We start from the raw sequence: 21,099 nt of genomic DNA, 5'->3' as shown, positions 1-21,099 counted from the left end.
GTTTCTCACGGAACAGCTTGGGGCGGACCCTTTAGGAAGAGGTGTCTCACCGGTGCTCTGTGTCTCAGTGTCTGAAGGAAAAGGTAACGGCCTCATGCACAGAGTTCCTTTTATTAACAGCCTCTCTGCGGTGCCCACGCTGCCGTTCACCTGGCAGCCAGGGAGGTTAAGGCACGGCAAGGACTGCGGTTAGGAAGGGGCTTGGATTCACAGGCAGAGCAGCGTGGTGCACCCTGGGATTCAACCCAGCGAGCCGACCCCAAGCACATTCAAGTCCAAACTAGCCCCTTGGGGGTCGTGTAGCCCTGGCCCTCAGGCTGGCCCGGAACACCCGAGTGTGGGGTTAAAGGTGTGCGGCACCATGCTCGGCTCGTCCCGAGGCTTAGGTCTTTGCTCTGCTGGCTTCTTCACAGGGCACCCAGGTCTTCACCAGGGCCTGGAAGGCCTTCCAGAGGGAAGGCAGCTGGGTGCACAGCGTGCCCCCGCCTCGGTGCATTTCTCCTCTGTTGCGATTCATGTCACCCACACAGGCCCAGGGCCCGAGAGGAGCCACACACCATTTGGAGTGGTCCTCTGTAGCGTCGAAAGTTGGTCCAGACGGGCCAGGGAAGCCTGTCTGGTTCACATTAAGAATCTGATGGCTCCCAGAGCAGTTGGAAGGCAGGGTGCCCTGAGAATTTGGCCAGAATTGGACCTGCAGGTTGGAGTCTAGGGCTGCTGCCAACCAGCCAGAGTACAGGTCTACGGAGGAAGAAAGAAGCGCGGGGTGAAGGTCACTGTCAGAGTCCTTAGGCCGGTCTCCTTCTAGGAGCCATGAGCCTAAACAGCCCTTACCAAACAATTTGTGTTATTTCATAACCCTCGAAGGGAAGCAAACATCAATATTCTAATTTTTCAGATGAGCAAGCAGACCCAGGCCATATCATATATTGCACATCCAGAAACCAATATTTGAACCTAGGTCTGTTGGCCAATCTTGAGCTCCTGTCTCAGCGTCTGTAGTGCTGGGATCACAGATAGGTACCATCTGCCCAGCTGGCCTGTTGGTTTCCTACTCGTGGCTGTTACTGTAACAGGACTCCCAGAGACACCTGGGCTCTACATGTGGCTTGCCCTCAGGCTTGGAGATATCAGGGATCCCCCCACACACACACACACAGAAAGAAAGTGCTCTTTTCCCCTGTACACCAGGACTCACCATCTCCAAATTTTCCAAATTTGGCAAAGCTCTGGAAGGTGGCCCCGGCTTGTGACGTAAGCAGCACACTATTATTCCAGGGCTCTTGGAGGGCATGGTGACCCTTGATCACCTCTTGCAGCTCAGGTAATTTCTGGGCAAAAACGCCTTCCAGCTTGTGGTCGTAGACTAAGGGATAGGTGTAGGTTAGCTGCCTGCCTGGAAGACAAGGTGAGAAAAATGTCAGCGGGCTACCTCAGGCCGGCTACCTCAGGCGGCTACCTCAGGCGGCTACCTCAGGCGGCTACCTCAGGCCGGCTACCTCAGGCCGGCTACCTCAGCCGCACCTCCACGATTCTGCTCACCGATCTTGAGGAATTGGTCGAAGGGAAAGGACACGCAGAGGAGGGTCTGCCCATAGGTGTGCGCATTAGGAGGCCAGCTGTACGCGCCGGAGGACACAGGTGGAGGGAAGCGGGGCACACTGTGGATCAGCCAGAAGCCCCCTTCTTGGTCCAGGAGCAGAACACCTGAATCAGACAGAAGGAGGAGGTCGGCTGGGCTGTGGTGGCGCACGCCTTTAATCCCAGCACTCCGGAGGCAGAGGCAGGCGGATCTCTGTGAGTTCGAGTCCCAGGACAGCCTCCAAAGCCACAGAGAAACCCTGTCTCAAAACAACAACAAAAAAAAAAAAAAAAAAAAAAAAAAGAAGGAGGAGGAGGAGGAAGTCAGAGAAGCCTCTGGAAGCTGCCCTGCAAAGTCAGCTCATCTGCAACCAGGTGCAGGGTCTCGGATTGCTGGCTTCTTAGACAGGCACAGGCAGGAAACCGAGGCAAGGGTTTGAGACAGGGAGGATCCCCCACCCTTCATGCAGGTCAAAGGTTAGTTTGGGTAAATTTACAAGAAACTCAGGGTGGCTCCACGACCACCAAGTCCAAGCCTCACCCTTTGTATGGCCACGGCTGGAGGAGTCCCGAGCTGAGCTGGATTTAGGAGGCTGGTCGTTGTAGAGCAGAAAGGCCAGCTGGGAGAATGCAGACGGGCTCATCACTAGCCTCCCTTCCCCGGGGACCCACCACAGTGACCCGGCCCGGGCTCCCACTGCGCTCAGTCACCTGGCTGGAGTTGCCCCGGTACAAGGGCAGCAGGCTGCGGCCCACGGCTCCCTCCGAGCTGTTGATGTACCCCACACCGTCGCGCCAGCCCTCGGAGCTCGGGTCCATGTATTTATACTTCAGACCCTTCCAGGAACTCTCCCCAGACCCGCTGTGCGCGGGCAGCTTGTAAACCACGAACCTGGGGGTCAGGGGAGACAGGAGGCGGGGAGAGAAGAGGGATCCGAGGTTTGGCCGAAAAGCACCATCCCAGTGCCCGCGCCGGTCCCCACGCAGCCCGGGGGACGGGGGACAGTCCGCCAGCCACCGGCTCACCAGTCCACAGGCTGCCCCGAGTCTCCATAGCAGCTCAGGGCCTCGGCAGGGCCCCACAGCAGCGCGGCCAGCAGCAGCGAGCGCAGCGCTCCCATGAGGCGGCCGCCACGGACTCGGTGGGAAGACCCAGGACGGCCGGGTCACGCGGTCCAGATTCACTTCCCCTTAAGGTCAGCTGAGACCTAGGTGGGGGCTTCGCGTGGGTGAAGGCGACGCCCGAGAGCCCCCGAGGGCCGGAGGCGGGGCTTCCTTTGGTGCGGTCCCTTCCCCGGGCCCCGCCCCTTTCAGGGCCCACCCCGCCCTCCTGCTTCTGGCGACTCAGCTCCGGATAGGCTCCACCCGTGGCCACGCCCCTCCCTTAGGCAGTGGCTGTCACGTGATTCTTCTAAGGCACCCCAGTTTCTGAATTTTTGTTTTCCCATTACCGCTCTACAACTCAGGCACATTTTGAGGGACGGGTATTTTTGCCTGCATGTATGCCTGTGAGTCATTTGCATGTCAGGGCAGACCCGATTCTTTTCCTTTCTCTCTTTTTTATTTATATTTTGTTAGAGACAGGATCTCACCTATGTAGCCCTGGCTGGCCTGGGACTCACAGGGATCTCTGCCTCCCTTCTGCCTCTCCTCCTGGAAAGTTTGGTTTAGGGACTCGCACCAATCACCCCTGGCCTTTTTTTTTCTGTCAGAGTTTCCTGTTTCCTTCTCTGACCTCTTAACACTGTGGTTTAAGCTTGAACTCTCATCTTCCTGCCTCTAACACCCAAGTGTTCAAATCACAGAAGTGCTCCACCACGTTGTATGCATGCATGCGAGTGGAGGCCAGGGCGATTTGTGGGAGTTTCCCCTTCCACCCCACGGGGTTTGGGGAATCAAGTGTGACAGTAAGCACCTTTACAGGCTAAGTCATCTTGTTGGCCCTCTTTTTTTTTGAGGCAGGGTCTCCTTGTAGCTCAGGCTGGCCTGGAACTCTCAACTTGCTCAGACTCCTGACCAAGTGCTGTCCTATCCTCCCAGCTTTCTAAATTTCATATGCATCTGTGTGTGTGCTCTTGTGAGTTTACGTATACCATGTGCAGGCTGGCCAGATGCCCGTAGGTGTTCGATCCCTGGAGCCTGAGTTACAAGTAGTTGCAAGCACTATCTGGGTTATGGGACCCGAAGTCAGGGTCTCTGGGAGAAGTGTAGGTGTTTGTAACCACTGTGCGGGCTCTCCAGCCTCCGCCGCCACCTGTGGTGCCCGGGTTTTTGTTTTTGACAGCCTGGCCCAGGCTAACCTCTAACTCCTGTCCTAGTAGCAAAAGTGCTGGAACTCCCTGTGTGGCCGCCACGCCCGGCTGGGTCACTCTTGTTCACTTAGGCGTATTTCCTTCTGCACCCTCTCTCTTAGGCGCATTTCCTTCTGCACCCTCTCTCTGACCTTTCTGCAAGTTTCCTAGCTCCTCTGCCCTCTTGCCACTGACCGAGGAGTCACTTCGGGTTGTGGCAAGGCAGGAAGACAGCTAAGCACTCTACCACAGACTGACTATGTCACTCAGGCCTGACACTTGATCCTCCTGCTCCTACCTCCCAAATTTTGGGGTTAAAGGCCTGTAGCACCATAGCCCTAGCTGGTCTGGAACTCCCTATGTAGACCAGGCCGTCCTCCAGCTGAAGAAATCCACTTGCCTCCTGGGACTAAAGGCCTATACCACCATAGGCCTTTTTTGTTTGTTTGTTTGTTTTTCGAGACAGGGTTTCTCTGTCTAGCTTTGGAGACTGTCCTGGCACTCACTCTGTAGACCAGGCTGGCCTCAAACTCACCGAGATCCGCCTGCCTCTGCCTCCCGAGTGCTGGGATTAAAGGCGTGTGCCACCAATGCCTGTCTGTATAGGCTAAGAAGAGCTACACAGATTGTACTGCTGGGGCAGGCCATCAGAAGTGACCCAGGAGGTGAGTCTGTGTACAGATAAGTGTCACCTACTGGAGGCTCGATACTCCTCCTAATTTCCAGCCTCATATTACAGTGAGGCTGACAATGGTTTTATATGGGAGAGTTTTATAGTACCATGACAAATCCCAGCTGACAGGCACTGAGAAATCTCACCCCACTCCACCTCCAAGACTCAGGGTCACTCCTGCACCGGTCTAAGGGTTCATCTGAGTTGCTTTATTTGGTAGTCTGTCTTGCTGGGTCTGTGGGGTCATCAAATGTTTCTGTGTGACTCCCTGAGGACATGAGAAGATTCTTTTGACGGTCCCTTTATATTGTCCACGAGTCAGTTCTTGATCTGGGTAGCTCTGTAAGTCCAATAGTGGTCCATCCTTTGGAAGACGATATTTGAATGTACTCTTACTTCATTCCCAGTCTCTCCGCGGGATCGGAGTTCAGAGGTGACGCTTCATGTGCAAGGCTAAGTGGTCAGAGCGTGCAAAAGCGCGTGGGCAGAGTCTACAGCAGAAGGGTCGCTGGCCAGTGTGCTTCCGGTAGTGGCGCGTCAGCTCGTCAGAGCGAGCGAACCTCCAGTCGCAGCCGTCCCAGGAGCAGGCATAAGGCTTTTCTCCTGAAGGACAGGAATTTGTGAGTACCACCGTGCAAGCCGTCCAGCTCCGATGTGCATACTTGATGAGTGCGAGCCGGGCCTTAGATTACTCGTCTAGCTCCCACAGTCTAGGAAGGGCACACAGTCCTCTGATCCCGACCCGTCTCTGTGCCTGCAGCTTGCAGTCCTGAGGTTTTCTCCTTTCCGGTCTCCTATCCCACTTTCTAGGCTCTAGTTCCCTGCCTGAGACCTGTCCTCCGTGTTCCCATGCACTGGCAGAGCCTCCCGCTGATGTCCAGTCTTGCTCTTGAACTTGGCCCAAGCCTGGAAGTTCATCCCAGTGTCCAAGGCCCTGTTGACCCTCTCCCGGATATATACCCGGTGCATGTCATGCCGCACTTGGGAGGCCCCGCCTTGTGTCTGGGACCTCCATCAGTTGCCCGTGAAACTAATTCTACCTCCAGATCCCAGACACTTCCAACCGGAATATGCACGTGGACACCGGCTCTATCCTGAGTTCTTGCATTCCAAGCTTGTAGCCTCCCTGTCCTGCTCCTCTGCCCATCTCTAACCCAGGTCTTACACATCAGCTTTTAACCCTGAAGTCCGCAGAATGCTCCCCAGGGCTTCTGTCTACACCCATTTAACTAATTATTATTTTTGAGATGGGATATTACTTTGTAGCCCTGACTGTTGGAATTCGCTATAATAGACCAGGTTAGTGTAGAAGTCATTTATACCCACCTGCCTCTGCCTCCTGAGTGCTGGGATTCGCCGGGCCCGATTTGGGTCTACAATTGCCCCTATACTTTAGCCACCAGTGACTGGGGCCCACTTCAGGCCTCTAGCTCTGGGGCCGCCTTTAGCCACGCCTCTGGCCACCCTCTGGCCCCTCCCTTGGCTCCGCTTCGGGCTCCCGGGACCGCCCCCACCCGCTGCGCTCCGCCCTTACCTGTGTGCGTGCGCAGATGCGCCTTCAGATGCGAGCTCTTGGTGTAGCTCTTCCCGCAGCCCTCGTGCCCGCAGGTGTGTGCCGCTTGCCGCTTTGGTGCCAAAGCTCTCCGGCTGCGCTTGGGCGGCGCGGCTGCCGGCGACAGGCCTGTGTCTCCTGCGAGCGCGGTGGTCCCGAGTTCTGTACCCACTGCACCGGGTCCCAGACAATTCAGGAAGGAAGGGGGCGCGGCGGGGCCGGCAGAAGGCGCCGTGAGCCCGCGAAAGAGCTGAAAATGCCCTTGGTACTGTGGCGCGGGGTAGAGCGCGGGGTACCCCGACAGCAGCCCATAGGGGGCGCTGGGAGCCGCGGGCACCGCGAGCCCTGCCCGCGGGAAGAAACCGCTTGCCGAGCCCGCTCGCGAATCGGAGAATGCTGGCTGCGCCTTGAGCGCGGATCCCGGGGCCAGGGCAGGGGCCACGAAGGGCTCAGGGGCTGGGGCTCGCGGGGCGGAGTGCACCCAACCCGCGTGCTCCTCGGAGCCCAAAGGCCCGGCCACCAACCCTGGGCCACCTGCATAGGTGCCCAGAGCTTCGGGCGGCGCGTACTGTGCCACCGGGCCCCCGCTGGGCGCCAGAGCACAGGTCCGGGGCTCGGGACCTGGGAAGTTGGTAAGGAAAGGATCCGGATCCCAGGCACCGGTCAGGTCCCTCTCATCGTCCTCGTCCTCTCCGGGAGGGGTCTGCGATTTCAGACTCACGTGAAGGGATGACCCCGTGAGATCAGGGGGACCCGGGCCCAAATCCTGTGTCTCGTCGGAGCGCCACCACTGCGGGAGGGAGCGCACTGCTTGAATGGTGGGCACCCGGTACCTGGCCCTGATGCAGTCCCGGCTGGAAACACCGTTGGGGCAGGTTGGTCGAGGGATCCGAGCGTCTATCACTTCCCCCACGCTGTTCCCCTGGCCCCCTTCTCAACTCCAGACAAGCCCTTTAGGTCTGGTTAGAGTCAGATAAGACACTTACCGAGAACAGTGTTCGGAATCGGGGTAGGGGTTACAGAGTTCAGAATGGAAGGCAAGGGGGCAGCTTTGACTCCGTTTCCCCCAACCCTTCCCTACCTTTTCACACCTCCCGACAATATTACATCTCACAGCCTGAACATCCCAGGACACCTCTATCTGGGACTAGACTCTATCTGAGTCTAGACTTCTAAGGCACTGAGCTCAGAACTCAGCTTCCTATTACAGAAACAGGCCTCGCCTCTATCTCAGACCCCTAGAGCAGTACCCCAAGCCAGGCTCAGACCCCCCAAAAACCCTGAGCAGAGGAGGGTACTTAGAAGCCCGACCCCCAAGCGCTATGTGCTGGGTCACAGCGAGACCACCTGCGCCCACTGCCCCACCTTGAGGAAGTCCTCCTGGGTGTCCAGAAACTGGCTCAGGGTGGTGAGTGTACTGATGGAGGGTAAGACCGTCTCAGCTGCGGCCATGGCTGGCTGGTGTGCACCCTGGGCCTCAGGCCTCTTCTCCCTCTTCTGCCTCATGGGCTATGCAGCTTGGAGGGCTCCTTGGAGGGCTCCGGTCTGCCCTCCTCTGATTGGCTGTCTTGTCTGATAAGCGCAGGCAAGGCAGGGGGTGGTAATACGTGTGTGTCACTTTCAAGGGGACAGACCTCACCTTAGCCTGCTTGGGAACTGGTCCCTGAAAACTAAACCTTTATGTAAATTAAGTCAGAAGCCAAGAGGTAGGGGCTCCATAAGTTTTGGGGTTCAGGTGAACAGTAGGGCCTGATTCCCACTCACCCCCTCTCCCCCCAGAGAACTGAGAGGCCTCCCTGGTCTGGTATCAAGTCTTCTTGGAAAAGGGGTGGACCAGGAAGGATAGATTTCTTTTTTTTTTTAAGGATAGATTTCTTGGGAAAGGTCTTTGGGACACTTTGAGCCTCATCTGGGGACCTGCACCCCTTTACCCTCCCCAACAGACAGCACCAACGGTGCTGGTGGCGGGACTTGGCACCGGCTCTCTTTCAGGCATTATCAGACAGACCAGATGTTTTAGGCTGCTATCAGGTAAGGGGCCCAGAACAGCCATCGTTCTATCCCTCCTTGAGCAGAAAGGCTGGGGGTTGGGGCCACAAATTATCTTGGCTTTGAATTGCAAGTTGTGTTGGGGTCTGAGCCATTTAGCAAGAGGGAGACCCGCAAGTCAGCCCACCCCTGGACACCTAGGCCCCTCACTGGATACTCAAAGAAGCTGCAGGGAATGGTTATAAACCCTGCAGCATGGTGGTGTCCTCTGGGTAGGACAGGACGATGAGATGGAGCCACAGCCAGTATGCCATTCAAGGGACCTCAGTGCTGACTGGGCCCTGCTGCTGGCTGGTTTGTGGTCCCCATGGTAGAGGACCCGCATTCTGGTGCCATGTGAGTCAGTGTAGGGAAATGGAGTGTCGCTACACCATATGTCACACATCACCACTGCTTGGTATCCACAGGGGACCCCAAATCCACCTAGCCAGACATGGTGGTGGTGCACGCCTTTAATCCCAGCCCTCGGGAGGCAGAGGCAGGCGGATTTCTGTGAGTTTGAGGTCAACCTGGTCTACAGAGCGAGTTCCAGGACTGCCAAGACTACATGGAAAAACCCTGTCTTGAAAAATCAGTAATAATAATAAAATAAATAACAAACATGTGCACTGAGTCTACACACATCCATTTTTATGCTCTATTGTTATTTTGTTTGAGATAGGCCTCATGTGTCCTAGGTCTCTCTGTAGTAGCACACAGTACTTGGTGCACAGCATCTGTTATCCTCAAGCTTGGACCATGGGACATTCCTTCACAGAGGGAGGGAGCTCTGCTGTCTGGGGTGAGTGAGTAGTATCTGTTCACTACTCAGGAAAAGTTCGCACGACAAGCTCACTGTGTAGCCAGGCTGGCCTAGAACTTTTGAGCCCGTCTGAGCCTCCTGCCTGTCCGATAACATGGGGAAGTGCCACCACACCCTGCTTTCCCACACACCTGCAGTCATCCGCAGATTAATTACGGTACTCAGCATACTGTGGGTGGTAGGTCGTTATGTTGGTGTTGGTTTTGCCCAGCAATTTGTGACACCATCCACGTGAGCCTGCAGACAGACTTCACAATGACAACAACTGTTGATGAGGTAGTCACACAGCTATGCAGTTCCACTTGTACTGTGGCCACACAAGCAGACTCAGGAGAATTTCTCAAATATAGTGTCACGACGGTTATTAAAGTCAAGTAGCCTCACCAAGCACAGAGATGGCCTCATAGACAAAAGTAAACACGAGGGGTCCAGGTATGACTCAGTTAATAGAATGGTTGCTGGCTGTGGAATATCCCCTAACACTGTGTGAATCCATGGCGATGTGATTGGCTTAATAAAGAAAATGCTGGGAAGGAGAAGGGCGGAGTCTGGAGTCACCAGCAGACCAGAGAGACACAAGATGGGCATGCCGTACTGAGAAAAGGTGCTGAGCCAAGCGGCAAAGCGTCGATAAGAAGTATGAGCTAGGGCTGGAGAGATGGTTCAGTGGTTAAGAGCACTGCCTGCTCTTCCAAAGGTCCTGAGTTCAATTCCCAGCACCCACATGGTGGCTCACAACCATCTGTAATGAGATCTGGTGTCCTCTTCTGGTCTGCAGGTATGCATGCAGACAGAACACTGTATACACAATGAATAAATAAATCTTAAAAAAAAGAAGTATGGCCGGGCGGTGGTGGCGCACGCCTTTAATCCCAGCACTCGGGAGGCAGAGGCAGGTGGATCTCTGTGAGTTCAAGGCCAGCCTGGCCTACAGAGTGAGTTCCAGGACAGCCTCCAAAGCCACAGAGAAACCCTATCTCAAAAAACAAACACAAAAAATACCCCAACCCACAAAAAGAAAAAAAACAAAATCCAGGTCAGCAGTGGGGGCGCACACCTTTAATCCCAGCACTCGGGAGGCAGAGGCAGGTGGATCTCTCTGAGTTTGAGGCCAGCCTGGTCTACAGAGCAAGTCCCAGGACAGCCAGGGACTACACAGAGAAATGCTGCCTGAAAAAAAAACAAAATAAAAATGACCTTAATTTCAGATCCCTAGTGCCCACATGAAAGCTAGGTGTCACTGTGCAAGTCTAAGCCCAGCGCTAGGGTGCTGGAGACAGGAGGATCCCTGGGGCTCATTCGATAGCCAGCCTAGCCAATCAGTGAGCGCCAGTGTCAGACCCAGTCTAAGGAAACAAGGAGAACTGTAAGGAGGAGACAGTCAACCTTGACCTCATGCTGTGTGCTCGTGTAAAGACACATGCCACATTGATGAACGTAATACCATGAGGAAACCTGAGAAAAACACGCTAGAGGGGAGGGAAAGTCAGCTACATATTGCATTATTTCTTCTATATACAACAGCCAGAATAGGCCATCAGAACTAACGGGATAGGGGCAGGAGTGCCTGCTAATGGGGACAAAGTCTCATTTGTCCATGAGTTCAAGGCCAGCCTGGGGCTACCAATGAGAGGCTGTGTCAAAAAGAATTTTCATATTTCATGTCTCAGGAACCTATTGCTGTGAAGAGACACCATGACCATGGCAGCTCTTTTAAGAGAAAACATTTAATTGTGGTGGTTTATAGTTTAGAGGTTTAGTCCATTATCATCATGGTATGACATGGTGGCGTGCAGGCAGATGTGGTGCTGAAGAAGGGGCTGAGACTTCTTATATTTTGACTCACAGGCAACATGAACTGGGTGGTCTCACTAGGCGTGGCTTGAGCGTAGATGAGACCTCAAAGCCCACCTCCACAGTGATATGCTTCCTACTCCAACAAGGCCACACTTCCTAACAGTGCCACTCCCTTTGCGGGGGGAGGGGTGCATTTTCCTTCAACCCACCACATTGCATAAATAGCAGTAAACCTAAGTCAAGGAAACCCGTTGGAACTGGCGTTTCTTCTACGAGGATTGGTTTGTGTGTACAGTGCTTGGGGTCAGGGTCAGGGCCTCCTGTGGGCTATATAAGCACATTACCATGGAACCTGTCTGCAGCTGGAGAGCTTTCTAGAAAGGACAGCAGTTTCCTGGTTTAGCATAAGGCACGTTGCAGGCATCTTTTGCCTTTTGGGTGAGGCAAGAGGATAAGAGTGTGGTCCAAGGCCCTGGGGAGCAGTGGCTGAGACAGACAATAGATTTCCCGGAGTAGCAGGGCTGGGACTTAAGTTGGGTTCTCTGATTTGTACACTGTTGATGGCCCTTAACACCCATGCAGCATCAGAGAACTCTAGCACCAGTTAAAAAGCAAGAGTAATCAAGGTGTCCCACAAAGGAACACAGGCAGACACGGAGTAAGGGTAAAAAATGTAAGCCAAGGGCTGGAGAGGTAGCTCAGAGGTTAAGAGCACTGACTGCTCTTCCAGAGGTCCTGAGTTCAATTCCCAGCAACCTCATGGTGGCTCACAACCGTCTACAATTCAACCTGGTGCCCTCTTCTGGCAGAACACTGTATATGTAATAAATAAATAAATCTTTTTTTAAAAAATGTAAGCCAAGGCAATGCTGGCATGTGTCTTTAGTTCTATCACAGAGGCAGGCGGATCTCTGAGTTTGAGGCCAGCCTGGTATATAGAGTAAGTTCTAGAACAGCCAGGGCTGTTACATAGAGAAACCCTATCTAAAAAAAAGAAAGATAAAAAAGAAAAGAAAAAAGTGTATGCCAGGACCCAAACCAAGTTAGCAATCACAGTCTAGCAGTTAAGTTCCCTTGGTTTTTATTCTAAGTCCGATGGTGACAGTGACTTTTCACCATTGTCTGGATCTGGCCTCATAGTCTTTTGGGATTGGCTGGTTGTAAAAGAATTCACACAAAGAAAATGGAGAGGGGGCTGGTTGTGCAGGCCCAGGCCATCAAGTTCTAGGACTGAAGTGGGATTGTGATATAAAAATTTAATCAGGTGAAGATTTATGGCCCTCAGAGGGCTAGTGAGATTCCGGTCTTAGTCACTGATCTATTGCTGTGAAGAGACACCATGGCCAAGGCAGTTCTTTCAGAAGATAGCATTGGACTGAGGGCTGGCTTACAGTTTCAGAGGCTTAGTCCATATCATCACGGTTGAAGCATGGCGGCCTGAAGGCAGGAACTGACACAGTAGCTGAGAGATCCACAGGGAGAGGGAGAGAGAGAGAGAGAGAGAGAGAGAGAGAGAGAGAGAGAGAGAGAGAGAGAGAGAGAGAGAGAGAGAGAGAGAGAGAGAGAGAGAGAGACTCTGGGCTTGACATGAGCTTTTGAAACCTCAAACCCCCGCTCCCCCATGACACACCTCCTCCAATGAGGCCACTTAATTGCTCTCTTAATTGTCAACAGGAAGTAAAGGCAGATGGGTAACTCAGATACAGGGATGGGAGATCTCATCACAGATTGAGAATTTAAGTGCTACAGGCCGAGGGAAAGGTGTCCTGGCAGTCGAGAGCTAAGGAACTCCACACAGTCACACCACACAACAAACCCCCCTCAAGAGGGCGAAGCAGCAGGGAACTGCCCTATATAAGGCAGGCTTATATAGGATTTCTGGGGGCCAGAGTTCCCTAGGGTGGGGATTGGTGGATTTTCAAGTCCCGAGCTTGGAGAAAGGATTGGTGGAATTTTGAGCTCAGAGACTGGGGATTCTTGAGCTCAGGTGTTTTCAAAACCAGGAAGTGAGATCGGACCTTTTACCCCACAGAAAGGTACATCACAAGGGACCTAGTGACACACTGCTATAATCCTGCATTCAGGAGGCAGGCAGGCAGAGCTACATGGTGATCTCAAAAAAAAAAAAAAACTAAAACAAACAAGCAAAACCTAATCAGTGGCATATCACCAGATGCTCATAGGAAGCCCCAGGTGCCCAGTTAGTGTACAAACGCCCTCTGCTGCACACAGACCAGAGCGCATACATGGCTACAGAGATACACCATACAGACACAGTGACGTTACAGGGAATAGGCACACAGCTGTTCTCTAGCAGTTAGTTTCCTCTCAGGCTAAAACCTTCCATTTTGGAGGAACTTAAGGCATAGGATTGTGAAAAAGGAGTTGAAACAGTGGGATATTTTAGGACAGGATTTTTAGGGGGAGGTGAAACCCTCTGTCAGTCTAGAAGATCCTTAAGACAGGAAACAAAACAACTTCAGGAAGTTCCTGAAACTGACCAGACTCACTCTTCTCCCACCTCCGGTCCCCCGAGCTTATATAAGCAGGAAGGGAGGCCGCGAGACACACCCAGACAAGCAGAGCTACCTCAAAGAGGCTCAGACTAGTGGTACCACTCAGAATGGACCCTGCAACTGTTGAACTGCCTGCAGGTTGTGTAGGTTTCCGGTTTTCATGAGTTGTCACCCATGTTAGGGTGGGCTGTTTGTTTTTGTTTGGTTTGGTTTTTCAAGACAGGGTCTCTCTGTGTAATAGTCCTGGCTGTCCTGGAACAAACGTACAATGAATTGTGTAGACAAGAAACCATCAGGGATGCCGGAGGCAGCCTGGCACGGTAGAATGATGGCAAGCGCTCTTTTTTTTTCTTTTGAGACAGGGTTTCTCCATGTAGCTCTGTAGCCCAGGCTGGCCTGGAACTCACAGAGATCCGCCTGCCTCTGCCTCTTGAGTGCTGGGATTAAAGGTGTGCGCCACCACCACTGGGCTGGGAATTAAAAGTCTGAGGCCAACCTGGGCTACAAAGTAAATTCAAGGTTGACCAGCACAATTTAGTGAGACTGATGCAGTCTAGGGGTCTCCAAGGGTTTGTTTTCCCTGCCAGCTAAAGAATTAAAAGCCAGGGAAAATATTGAGGGTGATATTGGTAAACTGAGAACCACTGTCATTCCAGATCCAGGTGCTCCATGAGTCAGCAGCAGGGCCACGCTACCACAGCTGCCAAACTTGACACGCGTACTGTTGCCTCGAGTCAAGCATTCTCCTTACGCTCATGCACCGTGCCCTTTGCGCAGCCTGCACTGTCTCAGCCGGCTGCTTTCTGCCTCTGCTCAGAGGCGGCTTTGCATACCCCTCCACCCCAGTGCACCTCCTGTGTGGGCTGCTGCATCGTGATTTTGTGACATTCCTTCGCTCCCCGATCCACACAAGAACAAACTGTGTCATAGGATATCCTGGTACCTGCACTCCCCTATCTCCTATCTCCAGTCCACCTGCAACAGACTCACCTTCCGACTCTCCAATGCTGGGTGCCCCATATATCAGTGGCCATTGTCCTGTGTAAACAGTTCCCTAAATCCACGGGAGTGACCTTCCAGCATCTGGGAACCCTGTATTCTTTGAGGTGAGGGTAACCCCACCAATGGTCCTTAAGGCTACGGCTGACCCTCATTACTATCCCCACTTTTGACTCTTTCCCTTGGTGAGGCTTCACTTTTTTGTTTGTTTTATTTTTTCAAGACAAGGTGTCTCTATGTAACAGCCCTGGCTGTCCTAGAATTCACTCTGTAGACCAGGCTGGCATCAAACTCACAAGATCCTTCTGCCTCTGCCTCCCCAGTGCTGGGATTACAGGCATGCACCACTGCTGCTCAGCAAGGATTCATTTTTTCAGTGCGGTTTTCCTTTTGGCTTCATTCAAAAGCCCTTGTACCAGTTATGAGTCTCCTCAGGCTATTAGCTCCGATGCCTGTTGAGTATGATGACAATCCAGTGAATGGCTTGTGTCTTCCTCTTTAGTCCTTGGTGAGTCCTGAGGATGCCCTGGACTTCAGGTTTAGGACCGTCTTCTCTTCCTCACCCATGGGAATGGTGTCATCCATGCCTTCTGCCTCCCTCGGGATGCCTCTTAGGGAACTTCCGACCTCTCTGCCTACACCTGACTTAGCCTCCTTTGCAGTTGAATCTGGCATCAACAACCCAAATGGCTGCCCAGCAGCACCCTAAATCTCAACATTATCAGGGACCTCTACAACTACTGCCAGCGACTGGAGAATCCAAGCTTTCTCTTATCTTCACTCCAAGCCTCCCCTCCGTTATTCCTGTTCCCCCACCCAGCTCCTAACTATGACGTTGGAACCAGAGGAAACTTCCATTACTATTAACACTTCTAATGAGCCCCCCTCTTACCAGCCTCAACCCACAATTCCTTCTCCTCCGATTCCTTCAGTCTCCTCTCCTCTCTCTCCAGCAACAGGCTGCTCTGCACCCTGCACCCCCTTTCACCCTACGAGCAACCTCTGGTCCCTCCCACTCACCGCCACTCTGCCAGGGGCCCTCCTCTTCCTCTCTCCATCGGCCTCACGCAGCTTCTGTTCTCCATTTGCGAGAGATTGCCAGGGTGGTCAGGCTGCTCTAACATTTCACCTTACTGGGAAGGGATCTTCTAGCTAAAGTGAGAGCCTCTATTTCTTCTGTTCCCCCAATTTGCCTGACCTCAAGCTCGCCTAGCCACCTAAACTACCGGTTCCAACACTGTTTCCTTTACCAACCTTCCAGGTGGACTCCCAAGTCTGGGATACCCAAGACCCCTCTGTTGCCAAACACCATTCTCCTGTCATTGTCCAACTATAGGACTCTTCCTGGAACATCACCCAAGACCATTACCACCCTCGATCAAGAGCCTCAGAGGCCTTAAGCCTATCATTTCTGACCTCCTAAGAAAAAAGTTACTTCATCCCACATTTCCCCCTTAACATCCCTAAATTTACAGTTAAAGAACCCAATGGGGCCCCCTGCCTGGTTCAAGACCCCCAGCTCATCACCTCTGCAGTGGTCTTCTCCATCCTGTCTGTAGCTGACCCTTACAACGCCTTTCCACTAGCCCCTCAAGGGCCTCCCATTTCTTGGCCCTGGGCTTTAAGGATGCCTTTTTCTCTACTCCCCAAGACACCCAGTCACAAAGTATCTTTGCTTTCACCTGGACTGACCCGACACCCACCTCTCTACTCAACTCACCTGGCTGTCCCTCCTCAGGAGTTTGGGATAGCCCACACCTATTTGGTCAGGCTCTGGCCTCTGATCTACTCTTTTTGTCTCTCTCCAAATCTAAACTTATACAACATATAGATGGTCCCCTCTGTAGTCTGTCCCTCCAATTAGCCAAACTGACACCTCTGCTCTTCTAAATTTCTTGTCCAGTCAGAGATACACAGTCTCATTACCTATGGTTCAAATGCCCACCACTCAGGCCACCTCCTGGGGCCTAACCATGACCCCGGCCCACAAAGGATAGGAAACACCTAATCCAGTCCATCTTGGTCTCCTGTACTCAAGAGGAGATTCTAGCATTCCTAGGAAAAGCTGGCTTCTTAGGCTCCTGGCTCTTCCTCCTTTCCCCTCCTTGATTGCCGCCTATATGCAGCAGCCCTGGACCCCTCACACGAACCCCTTCTCACACCATTACCAAGCCCTTTCAGAAGCTCCAACAGGCCCTCCTCCAGGTCCTGGCATTACACTGCCCAGGCATAACCTGTCCCTCCCCCCCTCTGTCTAACACAAAAAGAGGGATGTGTCCTTGGGTCCTGGGCTACCAACTGAGACCTTCCTTGGTGACGTGGCATACTTGTCAAAAAAAAATTAGCCTCGGGGCTGGAGAGATGGCTCAGAGGTTAAGAGCACTGACTGCTCTTCCAGAGGTCCTGAGTTCAAATCCCAGCAACCATATGGTGGCTCACAACTGTCTATAATTCAGTCTGGTGCCCTCTTCTGGCATGTATGCAGAACACTATATATGTAATAAATAAATAAAAAAAATTAGCCTCGCCACCCAGGGTCGGGCACCCTGCATACATGTTTTAGTGGTGACTGAGCTCCTTGCTTGTGAATCCAGTGAACTCACCACTGTGGTTTCCTCCCACAGCCTGCCCACCTCTTAACGTATAAAGGCTTACAAACTACGCCCCTTCTGGGTTCTTTCTCTCCAGGTGGCACTAGTATAAGATGCCACACTTACTTCCCAATCATGCCCACCCCTCACATCTCAAATCTTCCCAAACCAAGCACAGAACACTCCATCTCATCCTTGTAACGAACTACTGCCTCACCACTTGCACAAACAGGAAGGCCCATCGTCGGGGGGTCTCTGCCCCCCATCGAGGTCAGAAAGGATAGAGGGCGCTGTTCTCCAGCCCCACGGCCTCCGGGAGACAATCAGCTTTGAGCTGCTCCCTCTTTTGGCGGGACAGTCTTCAGCTTGAGCCACTCCCCCTCCTGCAGGACGCGGTCTGTGCCCGGTACATCTCCCCCTTCTTGTTTGCTTAGACCGCTCCTAGCCTGTTTTTGGGCACCAGTTAAGGTGACCCTCAAGAAGGGGGATGACATCCCCCTCTCCGTATGAACCTCATTTGTATTTTGAGGTAGGGAGTTTATCAAACTAGGGGTGAGGTGGGGAGGTGTCCTGCAGGTGGTAATGGACCCTCAAAGTCATAAGTCCTACCTCATTTATCTGTTTTCTTACAAAGGTAACTACTCTATTAAGGACACAAGGTCCAAGTGTCAGGATCACAATTAGGATGAGCGGCGGCCGTGAAGAGTAGATGTCAGGGTGGTCAGCCAGGGGGACGTTGAAAACCATGTTTCATACCAACCCTTGTCCTGTGTATAGTATGTAGCAATGTCCTTACGGAGGATAGTGTGTAGCAATGTCCTTACGGAGGATAGTGTGTATCAATGTCCTTACGGAGGATAGTATGTATCAATGTCCTTACGGAGGATAGTGTGTAGCAATGTCCTTACGGAGGATAGTGTGTATCAATGTCCTTACGGAGGATAGTGTGTATCAATGTCCTTACGGAGGATAGTATGTATCAATGTCTTTACGGAGGATAGTATGTATCAATGTCCTTACGGAGGATAGTGTGTAGCAATGTCCTTACGGAGGATAGTATGTAGCAATGTCCTTACGGAGGATAGTGTGTAGCAATGTCCTTACGGAGGATAGTATGTAGCAATGTCCTTACGGAGGAGGCCTAAATTTTTTGTGATCACACCGGAATGGTCTGCATAAAAACAACATTCCTCCCCTAAAGCCTTGCATCACCCCCTCTTTCCAGCAGCAACAAATCTAGTCCATGCCTATTTTGAAAAGCCACTCTAGCTAGGGAGTCTAAAGAATTTTGTAAATACTTGAGGCTAACATCTACCTTATCTAGACTGATGCCTATTTGTGTCCTTAGTACTTTTAATCCCCTGTCCTGTAGTGCCAGAGAAGTATCTTCCAGAGCAGTGTCCATGGCCCCAAGCCCAATGAGGGCTCCACAGCAGTCAGGGGCTCTCCTTTTTGATGATGGTTTAGCCTCAATGACACTTCATCATCTGTCCTATAGAGGGCGCGAGAGAGAAGTGTGACCAGAGCACACCTGTCTCCCGGGCTATAAGTAATAGCCTATGTACGCAGGGGATGAGCCCTGACTGTTCACATAGCAAAGGCTCCTTATTGGCTAGTTCTGTCTTAATTATTAGCTCATAATTACTAATCTATGTATTTCCACGTGGTCTTGGCTTACGGGATAATGCTGGACCTGCAACTCCTTTGCCTGCTACACGGTAATTCTGCCTACGTTTTCCAGAATTCTCCTCTTCTCCTAGTCCTGCCTATCTTCCTGCCTCATACATAGGCCAAACAGGGTTTTATTCATTGACCAATAAAAGAAACATATAAACAGAAGGACAACCCCCATCACAGGGCTACACAGAGAAACCCTGTGGCAACCTCCCTTCCTCCCACAAAAGAGAGAGACCAAAAAAAAAAAAAAAAGAAGAAAAACAAGAGGAGAAACTGGGTGTGGTGGTACTGACCTAGAATCTCGGCACTTGAGAGGAGCAATGAGAGGATCAAGATCACTTGTAACACTAGTATTTAAGATATGTGGGGCCGGGAGAGATGCTCATCAGTTAAGAGCACTGGCTTCTTCTAGAGGAGCAGGGTTTGATTCCCAGCACTCACATGGCATCTCACAACTCTGTAACTACACCTCCAGGGTATCCTACACCCGCATACAGACTTATATGCAGGCAAAACATCAACACACATAAAGATAAATCATTTAAAAAATATGGATTCGGCATTTCAAAGTCATCCTCCACTACCTAGCTAGTTTAAAGAACAATCTAGCAGGGTTTAAAAGACTATTTAAAAGCAAACAAACAAAACCCACAAACTGAGCCTGGTGTTTCAGGCCTGTGATCTTCAATCTCAGCTACCTGAGAGGCCTGGGAAGTTCAAGGCCATCAGGGTAACTGAAAGAGGTATGATGATTAACATTACATTTAAAATTTAGATTTACTATGCTTGAGAGACCAAAAAGCAAAAAATGTCTCTAACATGTGAGCCCTCACTCGAAGGCTGTATCCTGGCTGCCCACTTCCTTCTTCTCAGACATGAAGACTATCCTTAATTGACTGACCTCAACTGTTCTAGCAAGGCAGATGCCATAAGACTAACTGCTGTTTTGGCTTTTGCTTTTGTTTATTTATTTATTTATTTATTTATTTATTTATTTTTGTTTTTTCGAGACAGGGTTTTGAGACAGGGCTGTCCTGGAACTTGCTCTGTAGACCAGGCTGGCCTCGAACTCTCAGAGATCCACCTGCCTCTGCCTCTAGAATGCTGGGATTAAAGGCTTGCGCCACCAGCGCCCGGCTGTTTTGGCTTTTGCAATCAAACTTGCTTACTCTGCTAAAAAAGACGACTAGGGCAACGGTAAGATACATATTTTACAATTAGAGCCTGCCTACAAGTAGACAGTATACATGTGATCTTGTGGTTTTGCCCTTGTAAGCCTTGGGTTGATGCAGTTAGGGGCTGCATCTTGGGAGCATTCTTGGACACCAGTACCTAAAAAAAGCCTCTTTTTATTAAAATTTATTTAGGGTCATGGTGAACCTCTGAGCAACCTTACACCCATAACAGTGTCATAACAGGACCTGTGTCAAAGGGGCCTGCCTGAGAGATTGTCCAGCAGTAAGAGCATTTGTCACCAGGCCTAAAGACCTGAGGATCATCAGGACAGTGGAAAGAGAGAACCAGGTCTTAAAAGCTGTCCTCCATCCTCCTCCACATGGGAGCTGTGGCATACACAAGGCTCTCTCTCTCTCTCTCTGCCTCTATCACACACAATAATAGATAAATGTAATTAAAACTTGCACAAAAGTGAAGGCACACAAACACTTGAAAAAAAAAAAGACAAGACATTTGTAAAGATAACTATCACAAGAGCTCACCCACACACAGCTAAAAAGGGGGACGTAGTCCATTATGTCACAAGACAGAAGTACACAGCCACAGAACATGTTACAGGAAAGAGCACAGAGTTGCCACCCTCTGACACTAAGGACTGAGAGGAGGATCAGAATTTATTACTTGTGGGTCCTGCGGAGAAAAATCACCTTGGGTCTGAGCAATTGTACATGGGTTTCTACATTTACAGTTGTAACATTATTGCTAAACCATCTTCATTGGTGGCTTAAACTACTAAGAGCCAATAAAGAGCCGATGTAAGTTTATAAAGGGAACTCCCTCTCTGTGGCCGGTCAGTAGAGAACTTTCCGGAAGCAGATACTGGATCAATGGTTAGCGTATTAGTCTCCTTTCCAAGGACAATCCTAGATGGCTGTTTGACAGGATAACCAGTTATCTTTTCCCAGGAGAGTTTTTTGAAGTTACAGTTTCCCTTTTTCTTTTATTTTCTTTTCTTTTTTTTTTAAAGATTTATTTATTTATTACATATACAGTGTTTTGCCTACATGCCAGAAGAGGGCACCAGATTGAATTGTAGATGGTTGTGAGTCACCATGTGGTTGCTGGGAATTGAACTCAGGACCTCTGGATGAACAGTCAGTGCTCTTAACCTCTGAGCCATCTCTCCAGCCCCCTTTTTCTATTCTTGTCTTTATCTTCTGTTCAAAACAGAGCACACTCCCATAGAAATAATAATATCCAAGACACCCAGTTACAACATGTTCTAGATTATTCAGCAAGTATGCGAACCGCACATACAGCATTCACACACACAGGCATTCACACACAGCATTCACACACAGGCAGCATTCACGGAAATGCAGTTACTCTGGCATA

The 21,099-nt window shown here is 51.4% G+C and overlaps 2 protein-coding genes across 3 annotated transcripts; both read right to left on the bottom strand.

The window, feature by feature from the left end:
• Positions 1 to 92: 92 nt before the first annotated feature.
• Dnase2 (deoxyribonuclease 2, lysosomal) lies at positions 93 to 2,879 on the bottom strand. 2 transcript variants are annotated; one of them, XM_040736740.1, is made up of 6 exons: positions 2,608 to 2,879; positions 2,293 to 2,473; positions 2,123 to 2,174; positions 1,543 to 1,707; positions 1,199 to 1,396; positions 93 to 741 (listed from the first exon to the last, which is right to left on the bottom strand). In XM_040736740.1, exons 1-6 carry the CDS (start codon positions 2,700 to 2,702, stop codon positions 383 to 385), a joined length of 1,050 nt encoding a protein of 349 aa, XP_040592674.1. In that variant the 5' UTR covers positions 2,703 to 2,879; the 3' UTR covers positions 93 to 382. The 2 variants fall into 2 exon arrangements, with proteins under 2 accessions (XP_040592674.1, XP_005087389.1); XM_005087332.4 differs by having other exon boundaries at positions 2,123 to 2,201; positions 2,608 to 2,878.
• A 1,815-nt stretch (positions 2,880 to 4,694) lies between these two features.
• Positions 4,695 to 7,590, bottom strand: Klf1 (Kruppel like factor 1). The gene is made up of 3 exons (XM_005087318.4): positions 7,463 to 7,590; positions 6,080 to 6,887; positions 4,695 to 5,148 (listed from the first exon to the last, which is right to left on the bottom strand). The coding sequence occupies exons 1-3, from the start codon at positions 7,547 to 7,549 to the stop codon at positions 4,973 to 4,975; spliced, it is 1,071 nt and encodes a 356-aa protein (XP_005087375.2). The 5' UTR covers positions 7,550 to 7,590; the 3' UTR covers positions 4,695 to 4,972.
• Positions 7,591 to 21,099: the final 13,509 nt, after the last annotated feature.

The sequence above is a fragment of the Mesocricetus auratus genome, unplaced genomic scaffold, assembly GCF_017639785.1.
Source record: "Mesocricetus auratus isolate SY011 unplaced genomic scaffold, BCM_Maur_2.0 Super-Scaffold_100081, whole genome shotgun sequence".
In the NCBI taxonomy this organism is placed as follows: Eukaryota; Metazoa; Chordata; class Mammalia; order Rodentia; family Cricetidae; genus Mesocricetus; species Mesocricetus auratus.
Note: the sequence above shows the minus strand (reverse complement) of the source record. Positions and strands in the feature narration are given on the sequence as shown.

Bases quoted from the DNA above. Each gene is read 5' to 3' on its own strand.
- Dnase2 (XM_005087332.4), bottom strand. From the start codon at position 2,702: ATGGGAGCGCTGCGCTCGCTGCTGCTGGCCGCGCTGCTGTGGGGCCCT. The intron at 2,202-2,292 runs GTGACTGAGCGC...GCATTCTCCCAG, and splicing joins ACCGGGGCAACTCCAGCCAG to CTGGCCTTTCTGCTCTACAA. The intron at 742-1,198 runs GTGAGTCCTGGT...CTTCCTCCGTAG, and splicing joins ATTTGGAAAATTTGGAGATG to ACCTGTACTCTGGCTGGTTG.
- Klf1 (XM_005087318.4), bottom strand. From the start codon at position 7,549: ATGGCCGCAGCTGAGACGGTCTTACCCTCCATCAGTACACTCACCACC. The intron at 6,888-7,462 runs GTGGGGCAGTGG...TCCCTCCCGCAG, and splicing joins CCCAGGAGGACTTCCTCAAG to TGGTGGCGCTCCGACGAGAC. The intron at 5,149-6,079 runs GTAAGGGCGGAG...CCTGTCCTTCAG, and splicing joins GCATCTGCGCACGCACACAG to GAGAAAAGCCTTATGCCTGC.